Raw genomic sequence first — 22,396 nt, forward strand, 5'->3', positions numbered from 1 at the left:
TCATGTATGGATGTGAGAGTTGGACTGTAAAGAAAGCTGAGCACCTAAGAATTGATGCTTTTGAACTGTGGTGTTGGAGAAGACTCTTGAGAGTCCCTTGAACTGCAAGGAGATCCAAGCAGTCCATCCTAAAGGAAATCAGTCCTGAATATTCATTGGAAGGGCTGATGCTGAAGCTGAAACTCCAATACTTTGGCCACCTGATGTGAAGAACTGACTCATTTGAAAAGACCCTTATGGTGGGAAAGACTGAAGGTGGGAGGAGAAGGGGACCACAGAGGATGAGATGGTTGGATGGCATCACCAACTCAATGAACATGAATTTGAGTACGCTCCAGGAGTTGTTGATGGACACAGAAGCCTAGCATGCTGCAGTCCATGGGATCACAAAGAGTCAGACATGACTGAGCAACTGACCTGAACAAAGGATGTATAAGTAATTGACTTTTGAGTAAATAAGTGTGAAATGAAATTGATGACCCAAAGTACACATAACTGTTGTAATCTTACAAAAAAACTGGAAACTGATTTCCCAGTGGTCTTTAAAAAGGATGTTCATTATACAGCCAATAGTTTTCACTTCTGTGGGATTGTTAAGGCTAAATAACTGTTTTCTTTGATTTTTCTTTTTCTTTATGGAGAAATAATTGACACAGAGTTGTATAAATTTAAGGTGTAGTGTGTGATGGTTTGACTTACATATATTGTGAAATGATTACCACAGTATGTTTAGTGAACATCCATCATTTCACATAGACTAAAAAGAGAAAAAATTATCTTTGTGGTGAGAACTCTCAGGGTCTATTCTGTTAAAAACTTTCCTGTATGTCATATGTGCTATATCTTACAGCAGTGTTAACTACAGTTGTGTTGTACATTATGTCCCTAGGGCTTATATATTTAGAGCTGGAAGTCTGTACCTTCTAACCATCTTCCTCCACTGACCATCTGTTCTAGAGAACTGAGTATTTTCAAACCTTCAGAGAGCTCCCCACATAGACTCTTATCTCAAAACAGAGAAAATCCTCTTCAGATTTAACATATGTCATGAACAACTATAAGTTTCTCATCTCTGTCTTTCCAGTGAACTCTGAGTAAAGGCTTAATGCCAGGTCTTGCTGTTGAGGACTGCAGAGAAACACTAGTACTTCCAGCATCATTTCCTTGAAAACAATGGCCTTAAGGTAACAGGAATGAGGAGTTTGTGCCCTGTGCTGTGGCTCCTGCCCTGGCGGAGCTGTGTGGTGGCTCGAAGAGTGAGGGGCCAAAAACGCTCTTGAGTGGCTGCCCCCACCCCCACTCCTGAGATGGAGATGCTGTGTCTGGTCTGTTGCCTGCCTTGTCTGCTCCTAGAGGACTGAGTAAACACAATATCAGGTTAAAGTCTATTGTGTCTGGAGGGTCTGACTGAGAGTTTGAACCCAAAACCTCAGCAGTGGTGACGGAAGGTGACCTGGCTTTCAGATCCTTTCAGCCTCAATGTGGCCCAAGTTTCTGGGAGGGAGTTCTGATGAGAACTTGACCCTGATCCTCCTTGAGTTTGAGTTAGCAAACCTGCAGGGAAAATACTGGGGATAAATCGTACTGTTGGGAGATGGATGACACAGCTGTATGCCCTGTTGAATTGATCATTGAGAGAAAACCAATTAGAAACTAGGTTATAAAACAGGGGAAAGTGGCTCAAGATACAATTGATAATTGATAATCTCTGTGCAACTTGGCTTCCCAGGTAGCTCTAGTGGTAAACAACCTGACTGCAATGCAGGAGACATAAGAGATGCGGGTTCCATCCCTGGGTCCGGAAGATTCTCTGGAGGAGGGTATGGCAGTCCACTCTAGTATTCTTGCCTGGGAAATCCCATGGATAGAGAAGCCTGGCAGGCTAGAGTCCATGGGAGTCTCAAAGAGTCAGACATGACTTAGTGATTAAACAAAAATTAATAATAATAGAAGGAAAATAAATTAGATTCCTCAAGCCTTATCCTCTGACCTACACTCTGGTACACATGGTGATTCAGGGAATCCCCTAGGCCTGGGTTCTCAGGTGGCTCTCCTTTGGGCAAAGAAGGAGTGTATGCATGATTTGTGGAGAGGTTTACCCTAGCAGCTGACATGCTGGGTTTCACTAATGGGAAAAAAAAAAAAAAAATCCAGGCCATTCAGAAGAAAGAGCTTGGCCAGAAGAGAATCTATCAGCTCTCTTGAGGTGACTTTTAAAAGAACGAAAATTGACAGGATTCCTATGAAAGGTTTCCTGGCAGGTTGTCACCAGTCGGGAGGAAGGAAATGGTTTCAAGTTCCTGCAGCTGCTTCCCTTAAGAAACCCTGTTCAATCTGCTGTTTTCATCTCAGAAGTTAATCTAGTGATGCCAATGGGAATACAAACAAAAGGGGCTGACCAGGTGGCTGAATTGACTCCATCTGCAAAGACAGAGTCCGAAGGCCAAGTTCTCCTTGCCCAGTTCTGAGTGGGGTCCCAGGCTGTGCCATGGTTAACATAGAATAGTCGTGGGTGGTAAACACAGCTCTTTGGGACTGTGGAAGCCGGTGTACCATGTGCAGTCAGACTGTTGAAAAGTGAGAAGATGATATTAAGAATAATAAGAAGCTGGCGGGCACAGTGATGCTGGGTTCATAGGCATCATGGTCATAGCAGAATGACCATGATGACATGCAGATAGGAAAATAAGGGACTGAGATATATCCACTGGGCTTCCCTTGTAGCTCATGGACAGAGGAGCCTGGCAGCCTACAATCTATGGGGTCGCAGGAGCCGGACACGACTTAGCGACTAAACCACCACCACGGTATATCCCTGATAGCTCAGTTGATAAAGAATCCATCTGCAATGCAGGAGACCCTGGTTTGATTCCTGTGTTGGGAAGCTCCTCTGGAGAAAGGGAAAGGCTATCCACTCCAGTATTCTGGCCTGGAGAATTCCAAGGACTGTATAGTCCATGGGGTTGCAAATAGTCGGACATGACTGAGCAACTTTCACTTTCACTTTCAAGAGACATCCAGTAGGTGGCATCAACCAAAGACTAAATGTATTAATATAATTGGAAAGGCTGTAACCACGGATGAAGGACCCGGCCATTTTCTGTCTTGAGCCTAATCTTGGGTTATTGTTCCTTGTGCCTGCTGCGTGCGGTCATATCCAACTCTTTGATGGCTGAACACTTGAGTTCACTAAGGAAATGCCCCCCAATAGCCTCTACCAGGATGGACATGGCAAAAACTGTTTAGGAGTTTCATTATAGGAATTCCAGGGTAGAATTAATTAGGTGATAGAGTCCCCATCTAGTTGCTGGCTCAGAAGGGGACTATGTCCCAAGGTGGATGTCTTGGATTGGCCTTTGACATAGTCATGGTGGTGAACAAACCATGAAGCAATGGATATAACATGTCCCTCTGTTGATTGCCCACTGAAGCCATTGATGTGGTCAGAGCTTGTCCAGAATATTAACAAGATTAAAAAAACAATTGCTCAGGATTGCTTTTGGATCGAATCTCCAGAGGACAAGTGCTAACACAAAGCTGACAGATGGAATGCCACTAGGGTCTTTGCCCAGGGCTCTTGGAGGAGTCAACTGACTATAGAAGGAATAGGGCTTCCCTGGTGGCTCAGATGGGAAAGAATCTGCCTGCAGTGTGGGAGATCCGGGTTCAATCGCTGGATTGGGAAGATCCTCTGGAGAAGGGAATGGCTACCCACTCCAGTATTCTTGCCAGAAGAACTCCACGGACAGAGGAGTCTCACAGGCTACAGTCCGTGGAGTCACAAAGAGTTGGACGCAACCGAGTGACTTTGAGACAGAGAGTCCATATTGGGCTTTGTTTACACTGTAACAAAAGCCACAGCTGAAAATACTATTTATGGCTTGAATCAGGTCCTTTCATATCAGTCTGGGCCCCTGGAATAGATCCCTTTGGATAAAGGAACACATTTACAAATGATCAGTGTATAAAATGGTCCAAGAGCACAACATAGTAAGGGTATATCAAATTCCATCAGCTCACAGAGCAGTGGTTGAAACAGAAATTAAAACCTTATTACTAGGGACTTCCCTGGTAGTCCAGTGGATGAGACTCTGATCATAAGCAATAGAAGCTATATTGAAACAAATTCAATAAAGACTTTAAAAATGGCCACCACAAAAAAATAAAAAAAGAAAGAAACACCATTATCACTAAACACAGGATGGTCAGGACATGAACGGTTGCCTGGTTGGGTCACTGGACGAGTACGCAGACCACGCAGTGATACTAAGAAGCAAATTCCTTTAGAAAGGTTTCTGGTTTCTGGTAGTGGACGTGTGTATGTGTCTGGCATTGGGGGGTTGGGGGATAGGAAGGCTATTACTTAACTCTGTCCCACCTCACAGATTTCCCTTTTGTATCACCTGATATCATGGTTTTGGGTCCACGACTGTATTTTCCAGTTGAAGGGCTCATTTCTACTCATCATACTATATGTATTTATTTAGACTAGAAAGCCATTCATGCTCTCTGTGGAAGAGGGATCTAAATGTCCTATGTGCTTGAGTAGCTGGAAGGCCTTCCACTTAGATGAAGATACTTTATCTGCTGTCTCTCTTGCTTCTTATCCTACTGAAAAAGCTGAGCAAATGACATATGAGATCAAAGCTTATTTCTGTCTTGAAAGTACAAATGCCTCCTCAAACCTGTAATCAGAGCTATGGAGCTGCACTGACAAAGCTACTTTACTTTGGATATTGATTTTAATAGAAAATGACACTTCTGAAAAACTGAAACTTCAACATCATCAGGCAGCATTGGCCTAGCATGAAAACTGGCCACAATTTGTAAAACTACGATATTCTATGTGCATGCAATAATGACAGTCCAGGCCAGGACAAGACTTCTCACAGTGAGGTCCATGCAACAGCTGTCTCAGAATCACTTGGAGGCATGGCTGAGATCCAGTTTTATGCATCTCAATTGCACAGATTTGCACTCATTAACATTTAGGTTGTCTCTGTCATCTGCATTTCCAAATTCTCCAGGTGATCATAATGCTCAAATATGTAGAAACAAAAATTCCCAAAAGACACAATGCAGCTATCCTAGTTAGCTGGAATTCATGGTGATGTAACATTTTTTGAATTCCTCTAACACTTTCTATTTTTTTTTTTATTAGTTTTGCCATACATCAACATGAATCCGCCACGGGTGTACACATGTTCCCAATCCTGAACCCCCCTCCCACCTCCCAATCCCACTGCTGGGCATACACACCAAGGAAACCAGAATTGAAAGAGACACGTGTACCCCAACATTCATCACAGCACTGTTTGTAATAGCCAGGACATGGAAGCAACCTAGATGTCCATCAGCAGATGAATGGATAAGAAAGCAGTGGTACATATACACAATGGAGTATTACTCAGCCATTAAAAAGAATACATTTGAATTAGTTCTAATGAGGTGGATGAAACTGGAGCCAATTATACAGAGTGTAGTATGCCAGAAAGAAAAACACCAATACAGTATACTAACACATACACATGGAATTTAGAAAGATGGTGACAATAACCCTGTATGCAAGACAGCAAAAGAGACACAGATGTATAGAATAGTCTTTTGGACTCTGTGGGAGAGGGAGAGGGTGGGATGATTTGGGAGAATGGCATTATAACACTTTCTAATTTAAATTTAAAGTGGTAGTTTATGAAAACATACTCTGTAATGACATTTGATGCTTTTGAACTGGGGTGTTGGAGAAGACTCTTGAGAGTCCCTTGGACTGCAAGGAGATCCAACCAGTCCATCCTAAAGAGACCAGTCCTGGGTGTTCATTGGAAGGACTGATGCTGAGGCTGAAACTCCAATATTTTGGCTACCTCATGCAAAGAGTTGACTCATTGGAAAAGACCCTGATGCTGGGAGGGGTTGGGGGCAGGAGGAGAAGGGGACGACAGAGGGTGAGATGGCTGGATGGCATCACTGACTCAATGCACGTGAGTTTGGGTGAACTCTGGGAGTTGGTGATAGACAGGAAGGCCTGGCGTGCAGCAATTCATGAGGTCACAAAGAGTCAGACACGACTGAGTGACTGAACTCAACTGAATGACATTTGGGCTAGTACTGAGATATTATTTTATTTTTTAACAATTCCTGTTTTTAAGTCAGGCTGTGTCTAGGAGAGGCTGTATGTAAGCCTATTTATGTGAACTATATCTTTATTCATTTTTAAATTTATGATGGACCAAAGAATATTTTAGGAGTAGAATTTTGACAATTACATCTTATAATGTGATTTGGTGCTGTATTGTTTTCAAAAGCATCTGGGATATGATTTCACTAATAAATATATCACCAGTGGCTTTTCTATTAATTTTGGAGGTGAAGAAATAGAAATCTTCCATTTCAGTAAAAATATTTCCCTTGTTAAAACCTGTCATTCAAACATTTATGGGGGGCTTCCCAGGTGGCACAGTGGTAAAGAACCCGCCTGCCAATGCAAGAGATGCAGGTTTGATCCCTGGGGCAAGAAGGTCCCCTGGAGTAGAAATGGCAGCCCATTCCAGTATTCCTGCCTGGAAAATTCCATGGACAGAGGAGCCTGGTGGGCTACAGTTGATGAGGCCGCAGAAAGTCAGACATGACTGGGCAAATAAGCACATAACTAAAAAGTACATCAAGTTATTTTAAGCAACTAATTTTTCTGCTTTGTAAAACTCAGTCAAAAGATTATCCTGTGTTTATGTATGTTTACAAGTGCAGTGATATTCTTTATTCCAATTAGCACTCAAATTTTTTTTTGAGATAATTCAATTTTCTGGAGCTACCTTCAGCTTGGCTTTCTAATAGAGTGAAGGCCACAAAAGTAAGGTTTAGACAAACATCTAAAACTTTTGACTCACTATAGGTTAGCTAGTGTTTAAAGTTCAGGAAATTAAGCCCCTTTACAACTCAAAATATAGACAATAAGAAAGATTAAATAGAATGAATTAAAAATGAACTAAAGAACATGGCTGATTCAAAAAGTAAAATTGAAGAAACAGCTTAGTTTACCCACAAGTCAATCGTCTCAATATGCTTCAAGCAAGTTAGAAGGATAGGCAATAAAAAATATAAAAAGTCATTTTGTTGGTGTATAATTCTTTCTACAGGAGGACCTGTTTTCACTAAATATGGAAATGAGAAAAACGTTTCAGTAATTAAGCAACAATACCATACTGTGAAACATTCTCAGTGCTTTTCTGCCTTATTTAGAGAATTATGCCAAAGATTGACTCATGTAACATGCATATTATAACTAGAATTATTACAAAAAGACAATTCATGGGCAGATATAGTAATTCAATTGAATTTCTTCATCTTTATCATCAAACATGATATATTATCATATATATGAGAAAAGAATTAATTTCCTATCCTCTTCTTAGTTTTAAAATAGCAACAAAAAAAAACCTTATTTGTTTGCTGACATGGTGAAAGCATGAAGATTGCTAGTAAGTAGTTACAAATCATTAATCATATAAGACAGCCTGAATGATGATTAATTATGACAATTGCTGTGAGATACAACAGCATTAAATATGTTACTTTCGTCCTAATGTTTTCCTGGGCTGCTGCTGCTGCTGCTAAGTCGCTTCAGTCGTGTCTGACTCTGTGCGACCCCATAGATGGCAGCCCACCAGGCTCCCCCATCCCTGGGATTCTCCAGGCAAGAACACTGGAGTGGGTTGCCATTTCCTTCTCCAATGCATGAAAGTGAAAAGTGTAAATGAAGTCACTCAGTCGTGTCCAACTCTGTACGGCCCCATAGACAGCAGCCCACTAGGCTCCTCCGTCCATGGGATTTTCCAGGCAAGAGTACTGGAGTGGGGTGCCATTGTCTTCTCCGTGTTTTCCCCCTAGTGGATACCTTTGAGATTTCTTTATACAATGAAGATGCTAAGTAAATTATTCTAAAGGTTGTTTTATTTAAATAATTTTCTGTAACTTTTAATTGTCAAGTAGGAAAATGACAGAAGAAGGAAAAGTAAATTGATATTAATTCACATTTATATGATTTCAAAGTATGTAGATTTTTAAAAAAATGTTTTTTAAATTTTTTGAAAATTGCTAATTGACAAAACAATGGATTGTTTTTGTTGAGAGAAATAAGCATCACTTAGAAAATTTTAAGGCAAGGTGAAGTATGTGAATGAATTAAAAGTTGTTCTCTAGGATAAGTATCAGCCTAAAACAAAAATCCTGTTTAATACATCTGAGTACATTTCTGTATCACCCACCCAAACACGGAAGGCTTAAAAGAGTACAACTATGTATGATGTTAAAAATACTTTAGACTTACAAGTCAATTGTCAATATAAAATTCCTTGAAATTTAGCGTCCAGGAGAACCTTGCATTTATTATAGATGACATATGAATTAGCTGGGCTTCCCAGGTGGCTCAAACAGTAAAGAATTAGCCTGCAATGCAGGAGACCCAGGTTCAGTCCCTGGGTCGGGAAGATACGCTGGAGAAGGGGATGGCTACCCACTCCAGTATTCCTGCACGGAGAATCCCATGGATAGAGGAACCTGGCGGGCTGCAGCCCATGGGATCACAAAGAGTCAGATACAACTGAGCGATACTGCTACTACTGATACTACTTCCTCTGTCATGAAGTAGTTATAAACTAGCCAAATTTATGCTCAGTGTATTGAATTTAGATTCAGAAATGGTTTGGAGATTATTGAATGGTAAAATGTAAGCTTAAAAGGATGAATATTTTAGGTGAAACTTTGTGAAAACATGATATGTGTACATACATAGGGGAATTGAAAAGTCAATGAAATAATTTTTTTTTAAATCTGCATATCTATTTCTAACTTAATGTTCTAGATTCTTTCAGTGCCAACTTATCATCATAGGGTGACATAAGATAATATTTTACAGTAGATAGCATATAAAGAGCACTGTGCCTGTTTTATTTAACTGTGTGATGGAAGTCATTATACAGCGTGTGAACTTAAGTAGAGACTATTTTATTTATTGAATATTATTTGCCTAAACAGATATTTCAGAGGGGATAGAGCTCTAAAAAATAGTTGTATTTAACATACACTTGGAATACTTGTTGTAGGAAATAATCAAATTTTTATAATTTTTCTTTTACGTAAGAAGAAATTTCTAATCCCTGTGCATCAGTCATTCAAGTAGAATTAGTTTGAAATTGTTGAGAAACTACTTTTTTTCAAGTATATATCAAATACTTACCTATGGAAAGAATATCTTCTATTTTAGAATATAGCATAAACTGACCTCCAATGGAAACTTTAGAAAATAATTCCATGTATACAGGTACTACATTGCTTCCAACCATGAAGCCTCATTCCTTCAACCAAAATAGTATACATATATATTTATAATTGGGCTTCTCTGGTGGCTCAGTGGTTAAGAATCTGCCTGCAATGCAAGAGACCCAGGTTCAATCCCTGAGACAGGAAGATTCCCTAAAGAAGGGAATGGCAATCCAGTCCGATATGCTTGCCTGGAAAATTCCATGGACAGAGGAACTTGGTGGGCTACAGTCCATGGGGTCACAAGGAATCGGACACAACTGAGCAACTAACACTTTTTGCACGTTTTTCATATTTATATCTGTTCTAAATTTTATTTGTTTTCATAATTATATTCTAGACCTCACAAAGGGTATTAATACAAGGCAGAAAAATCAATTATTTGTTATTCTTAATAGTTACCTTGAGTTATTTTTTAAAGTAATACAGGACATAAATACATATGTAAATAAGTTTTTGTACAAATAATCAAAATACAGTCAATTATTTTAAAAAGAAAACAAGCAAAAATATACACTTGGCAATTAGTTTTTGAATCTAGAATTTGTGGTCCATTCTTATTTCATTTGCATACACAAGTAGCAATTAATATACAAGAATAAGCAGGAAGATACACCCGAACACCATGTATATGTATTTTCGCTCAGCAAACTTTCATTATTACATTGCAAAGCAAAAGCTGCATGAAATGCATTAAAGCAATCCCATATCATCCATATTTCTCAACAAGTTACATATGTTCAGAAATATTTCGGCATGTGTTTAAACCCTCCAGGACTAAAGTAATGATATCATACATGGGAAGAGCAACTTCTAACCAAAATACTTTTGTATCATGCATACACCCACACACACACAGCACTAAGGAGAAGCATTTATGGCAAGGTGCGGTGGTGTGTGGCACACAGCAGGCTAGAACAGTGTGGGGTGGGGAAATTTGGATACAAGCGCGAACGTGTATTCTTTCACAGTATACAAAAAGGATCCATTGTACGTTTACAGGGGAAAAGGTAAGGCGTAAAATATCATATGCAGTGCCTAGGCCAAATGCTAAACCAAGGTAAAACTTTCCCCGGAATAATATGTTTATCAGTGTAAAGCCCTTTGTTATGTGAAGCTTTCTATAATGGGGCAATTTTATTTACTGCCTCGTCTGCCGAATTAAAATACTATGAAAAACATGCAAATCAGTACTCATGAAAAGAAAGGATATTCAGTTAATTTTTAGACTTATCTTGATTATGTTAATGATTTAGATTGCTTAGACTGTCACTAAGCAAAGTGTATACTTTGGTTTTTTTTTTTTAATGATGAATTCATTTGGCCCAGAGGACTATTAGGTTGAGAAAAATTGTTTTCAAAAAGTGAAAATGATCAACCTTAATTATCATCAACCTGAATGATAATTAGAATGTTATAAAAATAAATGCGATGCATATATTTCTAATCAAATGTATTTGCATTTATTGTATTTTTAAAATGTATTTGTATTTTCTTAAATAATATAGCTAGTAAACCATATTGTTTCTTTTTTAAAAAATAAGTATTTATTGACTGTTAGCAAAGGAAATCTGTATTTTCATCAGTTATTTTTGTACTGTTTTGTCAGGCAATATCTAATTGAATATATATTTCATACTAACATTCCTTATATACTGTTTAGTTACTGAAAATTTAAATATATACCTCTCCCAAAGACTCAACTATGTGTTATGAAAATTCAAGGCAATGAATTTTTAAAGAAAATTAGTTAGGATAATCACATAAAACTAATTGGATCATGTGAATTTTCCCCCCAGGGATGAAAATTGAAGACGTAGGTAGCTACAGTGGGAACAACTATGAAATTTTAGTAGAAAAGAAAAATAGTTGAGGAAGTATTATAATATAGGAATATATAATATAGGAATATAATTAATAACTGCTTTAAAATAATCTTTGGTCTAGATACTTGTTATGAAATTAAGATCACTATTCATCTAACAGTATGTCTGTTGTGTATTCACACAATTGTGTCTATTCTTAAGTGAGATTTGTGGTAAAAATTATCTGGAGAGGTATTTTTAAATACACTTTATTCCAGAAATTTTAATTTAGTAGACTGGACTGTTTGGATATGATTTCCCAAGCTAAATTCTTGGGTTTGGGTATATTTAAAATTTAATTAGAGTGATATATTATGGATCTCCAAGTCAAATTACTAATATGCTGTACTGTAGATTACATTTCTAAACACTTAGCCATTCTAATTAGAGGTGTGTCCTTGTTATCTATTTTTAATCAAACATTTCCAAGGATGCTGAAATCAAAATAAAATTAAAAAAAAAACAAAATCATTCATTTACTCTAAAGAATCTCAACATATATTAACATTAAAAATAGTTTGTAAAGATACATAAGTTAGATAAAGCATTTTATTTTTGCCTTATTTTTAGGTCTCTATTTTCTGGCAAGAGGAGCTGTTTTTAGAACTTATTTGTACAAATAAATGTCCCATCTATTTTGCAACTACTTTTGTCAAAGTGTATGATTATTTTCTCTACAGAGACTATTATAAGATGCATGTGATATTTCTGTGTAATATATATTTTTAAATTATTTTGACCAAACAAATAACTCAGTTCATAGAATAAAAGATAACATTTCAAAATTTTTTTACTGAGTGAAGAGAGACAACGGGAATTGTTAGAAAAAGAGAATATTCTTAGCTGAAGGGGATTGGTGGTTGTTCAGCTTCAAGTGTGCAGGGGTCTGTGTTTCCCCACCCAACACTGCCTGAGTGCAGAGGATGCTGTCTGCTTTTTTTTTTAACTGATGACCACATTCTTCTACTTAAAGTTAAGAAAATGAATTTACCGTGTCTGAGAAACGGTAAAACTTCTCCAATGCAAAAGCTTCTGTCTGTGGGAAGGTAATGGACCAACAGGGATTGAGAAGCCAGAGAATCAAGTCATAGATGGTTAAAATATAATTGCACAATTGGCATTCATTGCACAGATCATCTTAACAAATGTATGTATCAATTAATAGTTTCTCACATACATAAGCTATCCAGCCCCAGAGTATGAACTAAAAAAAAAAAAATGAATTTCTTTACTGCACTATATCTTAATTACAATATATGTTCACTGAGTATTTCAAATGGTGATTAGAAATACAATCAGATGTTACTATTTTTGCACTTCGACACTTTTCTAGAGTGCCAATCACTAGAAAAATTAATCTTGCTGTCTTTCTGTGAGCTAAATAATAAAGGGTGTCAAATATTTTTATCCCAATACACTTACAGGTGGTAAAACTGAATAAAGAGTTGCTGTGGCATGGATTTTTTTAAGGAGGAACCAGAAATGAGTGTCTAAGTTTGTAGAGCATTATCTTATCCATTGGCTGCTCTGACTGCCGGATATGTGGTGGGTGCAGAAAAGGTCTGAGCTCTCATCTCCCCTTGGAACATCACCTGTGTACGACTCCTCATTTCTGGTGTTGGCAGCACGTGGCTGATACATCCTACACTGAAGGAAGGAGAAGAAAGGCAGAAAAATGTAAAATAAATGTGAAAAAGTGAATCAAAATGAGAGGGGGATATAAGTATTGCTTTACTTTTGATTCATGATGTTGGAAGGAAAAATTGTCTTGATCAGTCATTCAGCGGGGAAAAAATGACCACACCTTCACTCCTGGGATACAGAATGCTCTGTCTTATCACAATGTTTCAGCCTGTGCCAGGTATAATGAGAAAAAGGAGAAAATGAGAAGTAAGGGAAGTTAGAAAGAAGTGGAGGGGGAGAGGGGGAGGCAGAGTGAGAAAAGTGTAAGGACACCAGCAGACTAGGAGAGGCTGGGGGCAGGAGATAAAGTTCATCTCTCCACGAAAATATATGTTAATATATAAATGATGTGCTTTAATGCTTATAAAAAATTGGTCAGATACAAGCTCTGGCATTGTTTTTCTGTCAGCCGTCTTACCCAGAGTATTGCAATGCTGAAATTTCTCCCATGCTACAGTGAATCAGGATGTTTACTGGAGCAGGTGATGATTCTGAGGAGTCAATTAGACACTACTGAATAAATTACTGCTTCAGATGTTCAAATTGAGTAGACTCAGCCCTGAGAGATCATGGCTTAGGGTTTTTTTTAACATTTTATAAATATATAAATTACAGTCAGTCCTTCAGAAACCATAAGAAATTCCTTAGAAATTAAATTCTTAAAAATGTATGCTATATATAAACCAGACTATTCATTTTAAGATTTGAGAATGTTTTGACTTAAGTATCTCAGTATATTGGATTCTGGTCACAGTTTTCCTTGTAATATATGACTGTGACATTTCTCTATAGCTTGAGACCATTTGCTTTTTTAAAATGTCAGCTGGCACATTCACATTAAATGTAAACTCAAAGATAGGTTGGCTCACAGAAACTCTTTCAGAAAAGGTTGATTGAAATTATGTGCATATAAAGAGAGATGACATTATAAGTCTTATTAGAGGGGAACTACCTCATCCTGTACATCCAAATCCAATTAGAAGATTACTTCTACAGTTTCCTGTGGTCTCCCAGGGATGTCCCTGATTTATCAGGTGATAGCAAGGCAAAAATACACGTTTACTGTGTTTCCAATGGGGATCCAGAAGAAATGTCTCAAAAACACAAAGATACATATAAGAAAGAGACCACATAGCTTTATGTGAACATCAGAGTATTATAAAATAAATAGATAACATTTGATTAAAAAAATTCAAGGAATTAGTTCAAAAAAAGAAAAAATTAATAGCAATAGTTGATGACGTGTGTCAAGTAAAGCCATCAGAAACATTACAGCATTGCAAATAAGAAATGATAGATTTTATTAGTTGAAGCAAAAAATGATGTTTTTCCAGGACAGATATTAGAAAGAAGTCGATAAAGCTCTCATGTCACCAGATCTGCTGTGTAAAGTATTGGAAAGCAACTAGATGTTACTATTTTCTCCCGGAAGCAATTTTTGACAATGTAAGTTTCAGTTGGACAAAATCAAAGGACAGTCATCTCTTTGAGTTTCTATCTCCATTTTCTTTCTGTACATCCCTATTAAACATAACAAATTCACTTTCCAGGGAGAATTGTATCCTAAGGAACTTCATGCATTTAATCACTTACCTTACTCCTTCTCTTTCGTCGAAATCTCAGAAGTTCTTTGTGTTGTCTTGATACAAAATTTACCGCTGCATATTCCAGAAGTGCTGAAAACACAAAAAGGAGGCACACTGCCATCCAAATATCAATAGCTTTGACATATGAGACCTAACCAGGAAAGAGAGAGTGAGAAAAGTGACTTGTTACTTCCATGGAGAACAAAAATGGACATCTGTTCTAAATTATACCATTTATATACTAGTAATTTTTTACTTAAAATTTTTGTAAGTTTTATGTATTAGTCATACATTAAAATATATATTTCTTGCTAGCAATTTTTTTTTCAAATGAAGCACTAGACCAAATGTATGATGAAAGAAAATAAGATGAAAGGTAATTTTATCTTCAGGGTAAGACAGTATCATACTTGAAAAGTGTGCAGTAACATTGAAAGATACCTGCAGAGTAGCAGAATGCTTGAGAAAGTCTGAAGCAATATTGAGATATAGAAAATACTATTGAACTTGTAGCTCCGTATTTTCTTAATTAAAATTTATTTTTTAGTTTGAAATAATTTTAACCTTACAGACATGTTGGTGGAACAGTAAAAAGAACTCCCAAGTTCAACAGTTGTTAATGTTTACTTACATTTCTCTCCCTTCCCTTAATCTCGATCTCTTATGTTTTTCTCCCTGAATTATTTGACTATAATATGCAGACATGATGCCCTGATACTTATGTGTTTTTCTAAAAGGACACTCTCCTACACACACTCAGTTGACCTTTCAGGGCTCAGGATAAATTTTGCTAAAATCTGATTCAGAATCCTATGACATCTGTGTTTACCTGAACACACTGTGCTGTAATTGCTTATTGCTTGTTTTCTTTTTGGTTAGAGTGTGAACTCTTTGAGGACAGATGGCATTTGTTTTGTTCACCACCACAGTAGTGTCTGACCGATGTGTGCATATTTGCTGACTGAATGAGCAGATAAATGAAGGTGCAAAATGTTAAAACACCAGGGAGGAGGGAGCCATAGATAATGATTCCTGTGGAAATTCACTATCTCGAGTGATGCTCTGTTAATACCTGGAACTGAATTGATTTTCTTTTAAAAAGAACTGTCAACTTACACCACTTCCAATGGTGTCAACTTACATGTGAGATGTGCCAACATGGGGGCCCTCTGCATCTCCTCCTGTATCTTAAGTGTGATTTCTGCTGATCAGAAAGAACTCTACCGAGCAGAGACAGAAAGAACTCTACCGAGCAGAGAGATGTATGCCCTCAATTTATTCCATGGTTGTGCTAAGTGTCCGTATGTTTGTAAAGCATAGATTTAAATCTCATGAGTTCTGCAATTGTGTCAGAAATTTCTGGCTGCCCTCAAATGCATATGGTCCCAGAAGATGTAATACAGTTTTCACAGGCACCATCTCAGGCTACACCGTTCCTTGGGAAAATAGGACACATAAAGTGTGTGTGCATTTTTTTTCAACAACCAGGATCTATAATGACATGAACCAAGAGATCAAATAAGAAATTTGGTTTTCAAATGAACCTGACAACTGTTTTCCTATGACAATAGAACTATGCAAACATCATCTATGCAGCCCACATTCTGCTTCTTGTGATCAATACTTGATTGTCGAGACTGAAAAGTCAACTCTCCTCATCCTCTCCTCTGACTCCCACCAACTTCAATTCTCTCTCTCCTCCATCCTCACTGACCCTCCAAGGACAGCAACCACAGGCCCTGGAAGGTTTGGGACTCTAGCACTAATAACTTTAAAATAACACAGCAGTGGGACTTCACTGGTGGTTAAGTGGTTAAGATTCTGTATTTTCAATGCAGGGGGCATGGGTTTGATCCTTGGTCAGGGAAGTAAGATCCTATATGCCATAAAGTGTGGCCAAGAAATAAAAATACATAAATAAATAGTTTTAATAATTCTACCTGTTTAAAAAATAAATAAAATAAAACAGCAGTTTCCTCACCAACACATGGACAACATATTCATGACATATGACACTCATCGCCTGTGATTCTGGTACCGCCTTGTTTCCACCCACTCCTGCCCCTGTCCTTTGTGGCAGCCTCATTCTATTCCAGCCCATCCCCCTGGACCACCGTGCCATGGCCCCATTGTTCACTGTGCTATTGGAACTTGATCTTAAGTAACAATCTCTCCTTGGTATTATTCCTTGGGTACAGGAGTATGAGAAAATGAAGCCTAAATGTTTGCTGACTAGACACTCTAGGCAGGAGAACCGTTGTCTTGGAAACCAAACCAAAGCCACGTGTGGAAGACTGCTTCCTTCCTGAAGCTCGTTCTTCCCCTGGCTCCTTGATCTGCATTCTTTGGGTTTCCTCCCTCCACCCCACCCGACTCGGCTCTCTAGGCCTTTCCTCTTCTTCCTGAGATCCTCAGAGACAGGGCCTGGGCCCCGTCTGTTCTCACACTGAAACTTCTCACTTTCAGCCCTTAACTATTACTTTAGATCCAATTCCTCCTTTGCACTCAGGGCCCCCCGCCTCCGTTTCCTGACTAAACCTCCTGCTAGCCAGTTTCTTACACGACTAGCTTTTGGATGTCTCAGGCTCCTCAGACTTCATTTGACTGAAAACAGAAGCTAGGAATCTCTACTGGACTCAACCAGCAAACACACACAACTGTCTTTTCCTCATCATTAAAGGCTAGGCTCCATTCATCTCCAAATCTCACAGCAAAAAACCAAGTCCAGGAATCCTACCTTTTGGCTATTTCTGAAATTTATCGTTTTCTGTCCTTTCTTACTGACATCGTATTGTGTATTGATCTCAACCACCATAATCTGTTTCTCAGTTTCTCTTAGGGCTGAAGTTACAAAGATAGTAAGACAAACAAGGTATATCTTTGTTGAAATTGGGATATAATTGCTTTACAATGTTTTGTTAGTTTCTGCTGTATACAACAAAGTGAATCAGCTATATGTATACATACATGTATTCTCTCCATCTGGGACCTCCATCTTACCCCTCATCCCCCTCTAAGTCATCACAGAGCACTGAACTGAGTTCCCTGTGCTACTGGAACCAACATTCAAGAGGGGGGAAATAGACAGCAAAAGTAATCACACAAATGAAGATAATTTAAGAGAACTGCAATAATGAAACCCCTGTAGGGTCATGGGAAAGGGACAGTGTGAAGGGGGCTGTTAGGTGTGAAGGGGGCTGTTAGGTGTGAAGGGGGCTGTTAGGTGGCACAGTTCCTAAAGGCCTCTCCGAGGGTGTGATACAACGACCATCTCAGGCCACTTTCTTACTTGCCCGTCATTCTTCACATTTCTTCCTCTAGTTCTTGGCAGAGACCAAAGGACAAGCTCCATCCTGCCTCAGCAGCTTTGAACTCCCTGTTACTTCTGTCTGAAACACTCCTTCCTTTATGGAACCCTTGCTAAATCCTTCAGACTTTAGCTTAAAAGCCATGATTTCAGGGAAACCTTCTCCAAATGCTCAGATCAGTACAGCCCTTCTCACCTTCTTACCTCCACTTTCCTCCTAGAACCCATCTCTCAAATGACTCATTGCAGTTGCAATGATATTTATCTGTGGGTAGTTCTCACAAGGTGACCACTGCTGCTACTGCTGCTGCTGCTAAGTCGCTTCAGTCGTGTCTGACTCTGTGCGACCCCATAGACCAGAAAACATCATTTAAATGCCCCCCCTTCAGCTAATTACTCTGTTCCACAGCCCCTAAGGGCCATTTTCCTAAAACTCTGGGTGGAGGAATGCAAAAATGAGCATGTCCCTGAGGATTTCAAGGTGAAATATCTATACTGATATTTTAGCAAACTATGTGTTGACAGCAAACACCAAATAATGAATCTTATTATTGACCTTGCCCCACTGTATCATCATTATCCATTTACATATCTTTCTCCTTTTAGACTAATGTATCCTGTGAGTCAAGGCAAGGGCCAGGTCTTATTCAGCTTTGTGTTTCAAGGACCTAACACAGTACCAGTTATATGATGGGCTCTCAGATAATATTCAATTGATTGAACCATGTGGAGTGACTTGCAATCACTGGCCATTTATTATTAGAGAAATAATTATAATAACTAGCATGCCAGGAATGTTCTTAGGAGTGTCTGTAGAACTACTGAGTGTTCTTAGTAATTGTCCAAAAGTAGCACTTTTAATCCGCACAACTATTCCTCTTATAAAGGTGAGGAGACTGAAACACGTGAAATAACTTGTCATTTTATACACTCAGTTCAATTCAGTTCAGTAGCTCAGTCATGTCCGACTCTTTGTGACCCCATGGACTGCAGCATGACAGGCTTCCCTGTCCATCACCAACTCCCAGGGCTTGCTCAAACATGTCCATCAAGTCAGTGATGCCATCCAACCATCTCATTCTCTGTCGTCTCCTTTACACTACCCTGTGTAAAATAGATAGCTAGTGAGAAGCTGCAGTATAACACAAGCTCAGCTCAATGTCCTATGATGACCTGGAGGGGTGAAGGGGGAGGGAGGTTCAAGAGGGAGGGAATGTAAGTATAGCTGATTCACGCTGTTGTACAGCAGAAATTAACACAATATTATAAAGCAATTACAGTCCAATAAAAAAAATAACATCAGATAGCAACTGCTATACACTGAATATGGTCCTTCAAAAATCCTGATGTTGAAATGTACCTCTAAGGTGATGGTAATAGGAGGTGGGATCTTTGGGGAGTGGTTAGGTCATGAGGGTAGAGCCCTCGTGAATGGGATTGGTGCTCTCATTAAAAGGACCCCAGAGAGTGTGTTGCCTTTTCTATTATGAAAGAACGCAGCCTGTAGATTGCCATATATAAACTAAAAAGTGGGCTCTCACCAGACACTGAATCTGCCAGCACCTTGATCTTGAACTTCCCAGGCTCTAGTTTCTATTGTCTATAAACCACCTCATCTATGATACTCGATCATAGAAACCTGGACAAACTGGATGCTACCAAGTTGCAAAGCTAGGATTTGAATACAGGTCATCTGGCTAAAAAAATCTGTAACTCAACTACTATTATACATCACCTGGTTATTAGGCTCCTTCTATTTAAGCTACCACCATAAATTAACAACTGTGAGCACACTAAGTAGAAATAAGTATCTGTATCTTAATATTCCAGGCTCTTCAAATTTTACATGATAGTTAAGGGTGAAATCATTACATAGTATACACATTGGAGGGTTCTGTATGTTTGTTGATCCTAAAATCCTACAATAAACTTCCTAGTAGACAATGTAGAACAGGAGTTGTGAGAATGTAATTACCACATCAAAAACCAAGTGTTTGCTCTGCAGAAGCGAAACTCTATCAGGGAAACATTTTACCCTTTGAAATACAATGAGAGTCCCCTCAACAATATTCTTACATTAGTTAGGATGAAGTGTTTTTATGAGACAGTTGCCTACTTGCCACGTGATAATCCAGGAAGAGATCAACTTGATAAATTATCATTTGAATGTGCAGAGAGCTGGGTTACTGCAAAGCCTTATCTTTTTCATTTTAAAAAATAAGTTTTATAATGTGAGGAAGGAATATAAGCATCATTGATTCTACAGACTTCTTAGATCATGTGATTTTTTTTTCCAGAAAAATTCTCTATTTATTTTAACCTGAATGAACTTTTTAGACAACCCAATATTTTGCAATATTATCATTAGAAAACAGAGAAAATCTGCTTCTGGAGTCCTGAAAAGATGCATATTGGATTTTATCATTATTACTTATCCTGGTTATAAAGATTGGAATCCAGTCCCCTTGACCCTGGGAAGCATTTGTGTTCAGGAAACTTGTCTAAGCATGATTTTCTTTATATCTACTTCCAATGATACAAGGAAGTGGGCATAGGAGGATTCAAGCTATGATTTGATAAGAATAACCAACAATCCCAAATCTCACTGGCTTGAAACAGCGAAGGTCAATCCATGTCCACTCAGAGCTGATGGTAACCCTGGACAAGTGTCGTCGCACTGTGACCTCAGCTCCTAGTGTGGTCCCTCTCTGGAACACTGGTGGTGACCACAGCAGAGGAAAACCAGAGCACGGGTCATCTCACATTTGGTAATAAATAATCCAGGCCAGAAGAGGCACAGATCACCAGGCTCAAAACTCACTGTTTATGTGTTTGTGCCCGCGTGCTCAGTCACGTCAGGTTCTTTGTGACCCTATCGGCCGCAGGCTGCCAAGCTCCTCTGTCTATGGGATTCTCAAGGCAAGAATACTGGGGTGCGTTACCATCTCCTCCTCCAGGGGATCTTCCAAAACCAGATATGGAACTGAGTCTCCTGCCTTAGCATTAGCCAGAACTATTTACCGTGAACACGAGAAAAACGGACCTGGGAGGTGCAACCTCATCGTGTGTCTGGAAGGGAGACAAAGCCCACAGGTGGCAAAGGAAGTGGAGGCAGGGAAGGGTCTACTTTGTGCTTCTGAAAACTAAACAAGGATTCTGACAAGTCCAGGATTGAAGACAAGTGTGGACTGTGATCTGATCACTGTGATATCTTGAGGGGAGAACTAGAGCAGCTTTCAGTTCTGTTCAGTCTCTCAATCACGTCCAACTCTTTGTAACCTCATGGACTGCAGCATGCCAGGACTCCCTGTCCATCACCAACTGCTGGAGTTCACCCAAACTCATGTCCATTGAGTCGGAGATGCCATCCAACTATTGCATCCTCTGTCGTCCCCTTCTCCTCCCACCTTCAGTCTTTCCCAGCATCAGGGTCTTTTCAAATGAGTCAGCTCTTCACATCAGATGGCCAAAGTATTGGAGTTTCAGCTTCAACATCAGTTCTTCCAATGAATATTCAGGACTGATTTCCTTTAGTATGGACTGCTTGGATCTCGTTGCAGTCCCAGGGACTCTCAAGAGTCTTCACAACACCACAGTTCAAAAGCATCAATCCTTTGGTGCTCAGCTTTCTTTATAGTCCAACTCTCACACCCATACATAACTACTGGAAAAACCATAATCTTGACTAGACAGACCTTGTTGGCAAAGTAATGTCTCTGCTTTTTAATATGCTGTCTAGGCTGGTCACTGTCAGCAGTGATTTTGGAGACCCAGAAAATAGAGTCTGACACTGTTTCCACTGTTTCCCCATCTATTTGCCATGAAGTGATGGGACCAGATGCCATGATCTTCGTTTTCTGAATGTTGAGCTTTAAGCCAACTTTTTCACTCTCTTCTTTCACTTTCATCAAGAGGCTCTTTAGTTCTTCTTCACTTTCTGCCATAAGGGTGGTGTCATCTGCATATCGGAGGTTATTGATATTTCTCCCAGCAATCTTGATTCCAGCTTGTGCTTCTGCCAGCCCAGCGTTTCTCATGATGTACTCTGCATATAAGTTAAATAAGCAGGGTGACAATATACAGCCTTGACATACTCCTTTTGCTACTCAGAACCGGTCTGTTGTTCCATGTCCAGTTCTAATTGTTGCTTCCTGACCTGCATACAGATTTCTCAAGAAGCAGGTCAGGTGGTCTGATATTCCCATCACTTTCAGAATTTTCCACAGTTTATTGTGATCCACTCAGTCAAAGGCTTTGGCATAGTCAAGAAAGCAGAAATAGATGTTTTTCTGGAACTCTCTTGCTTTTTCAATGATCCAGCAGATGTTGGCAATTTGATTTCTGGTTCCTCTCCCTTTTCTAAATCCAGCTTGAACATCTGGAAGTTCACAGTTCACATATTGTTGAAACCTGGCTTGGATAATTTTGAGCATTACTTTACTAGCGTGTGAGATGAGTGCAGTTTTGCAGTAGTTTGAGCTTTCTTTGGCATTGCCTTTCTTTTGGATTGGACTGAAAACTGACCTGTTTCAGTCATGTGACCACTGCTGAGTTTTCCTGATATGCTGGCATATTGAGTGCAGCACTTTCACAGCATCATCTTATAGGATTTGAAATAGCTCAACTGGAATTCCATC

At 39.0% G+C, this 22,396-nt stretch overlaps 1 protein-coding gene across 1 annotated transcript in view; it reads right to left on the bottom strand.

Annotated features, from left to right (window-relative positions):
- Window positions 1-22,396, bottom strand: part of GLRA3 (glycine receptor, alpha 3) — a 95,126-nt gene that overhangs the window by 6,616 nt on the left and 66,114 nt on the right. The window contains exon 5 of the mRNA XM_010840261.1: window positions 14,460-14,603. Coding sequence (XP_010838563.1) covers window positions 14,460-14,603 — 144 coding nt within the window. The remainder of the gene's footprint in view (window positions 1-14,459; window positions 14,604-22,396) is intronic.

Source organism: Bison bison, unplaced genomic scaffold, assembly GCF_000754665.1.
Source record: "Bison bison bison isolate TAMUID 2011002044 unplaced genomic scaffold, Bison_UMD1.0 scf7180017864143, whole genome shotgun sequence".
NCBI classification, from domain to species: domain Eukaryota; kingdom Metazoa; phylum Chordata; class Mammalia; order Artiodactyla; family Bovidae; genus Bison; species Bison bison.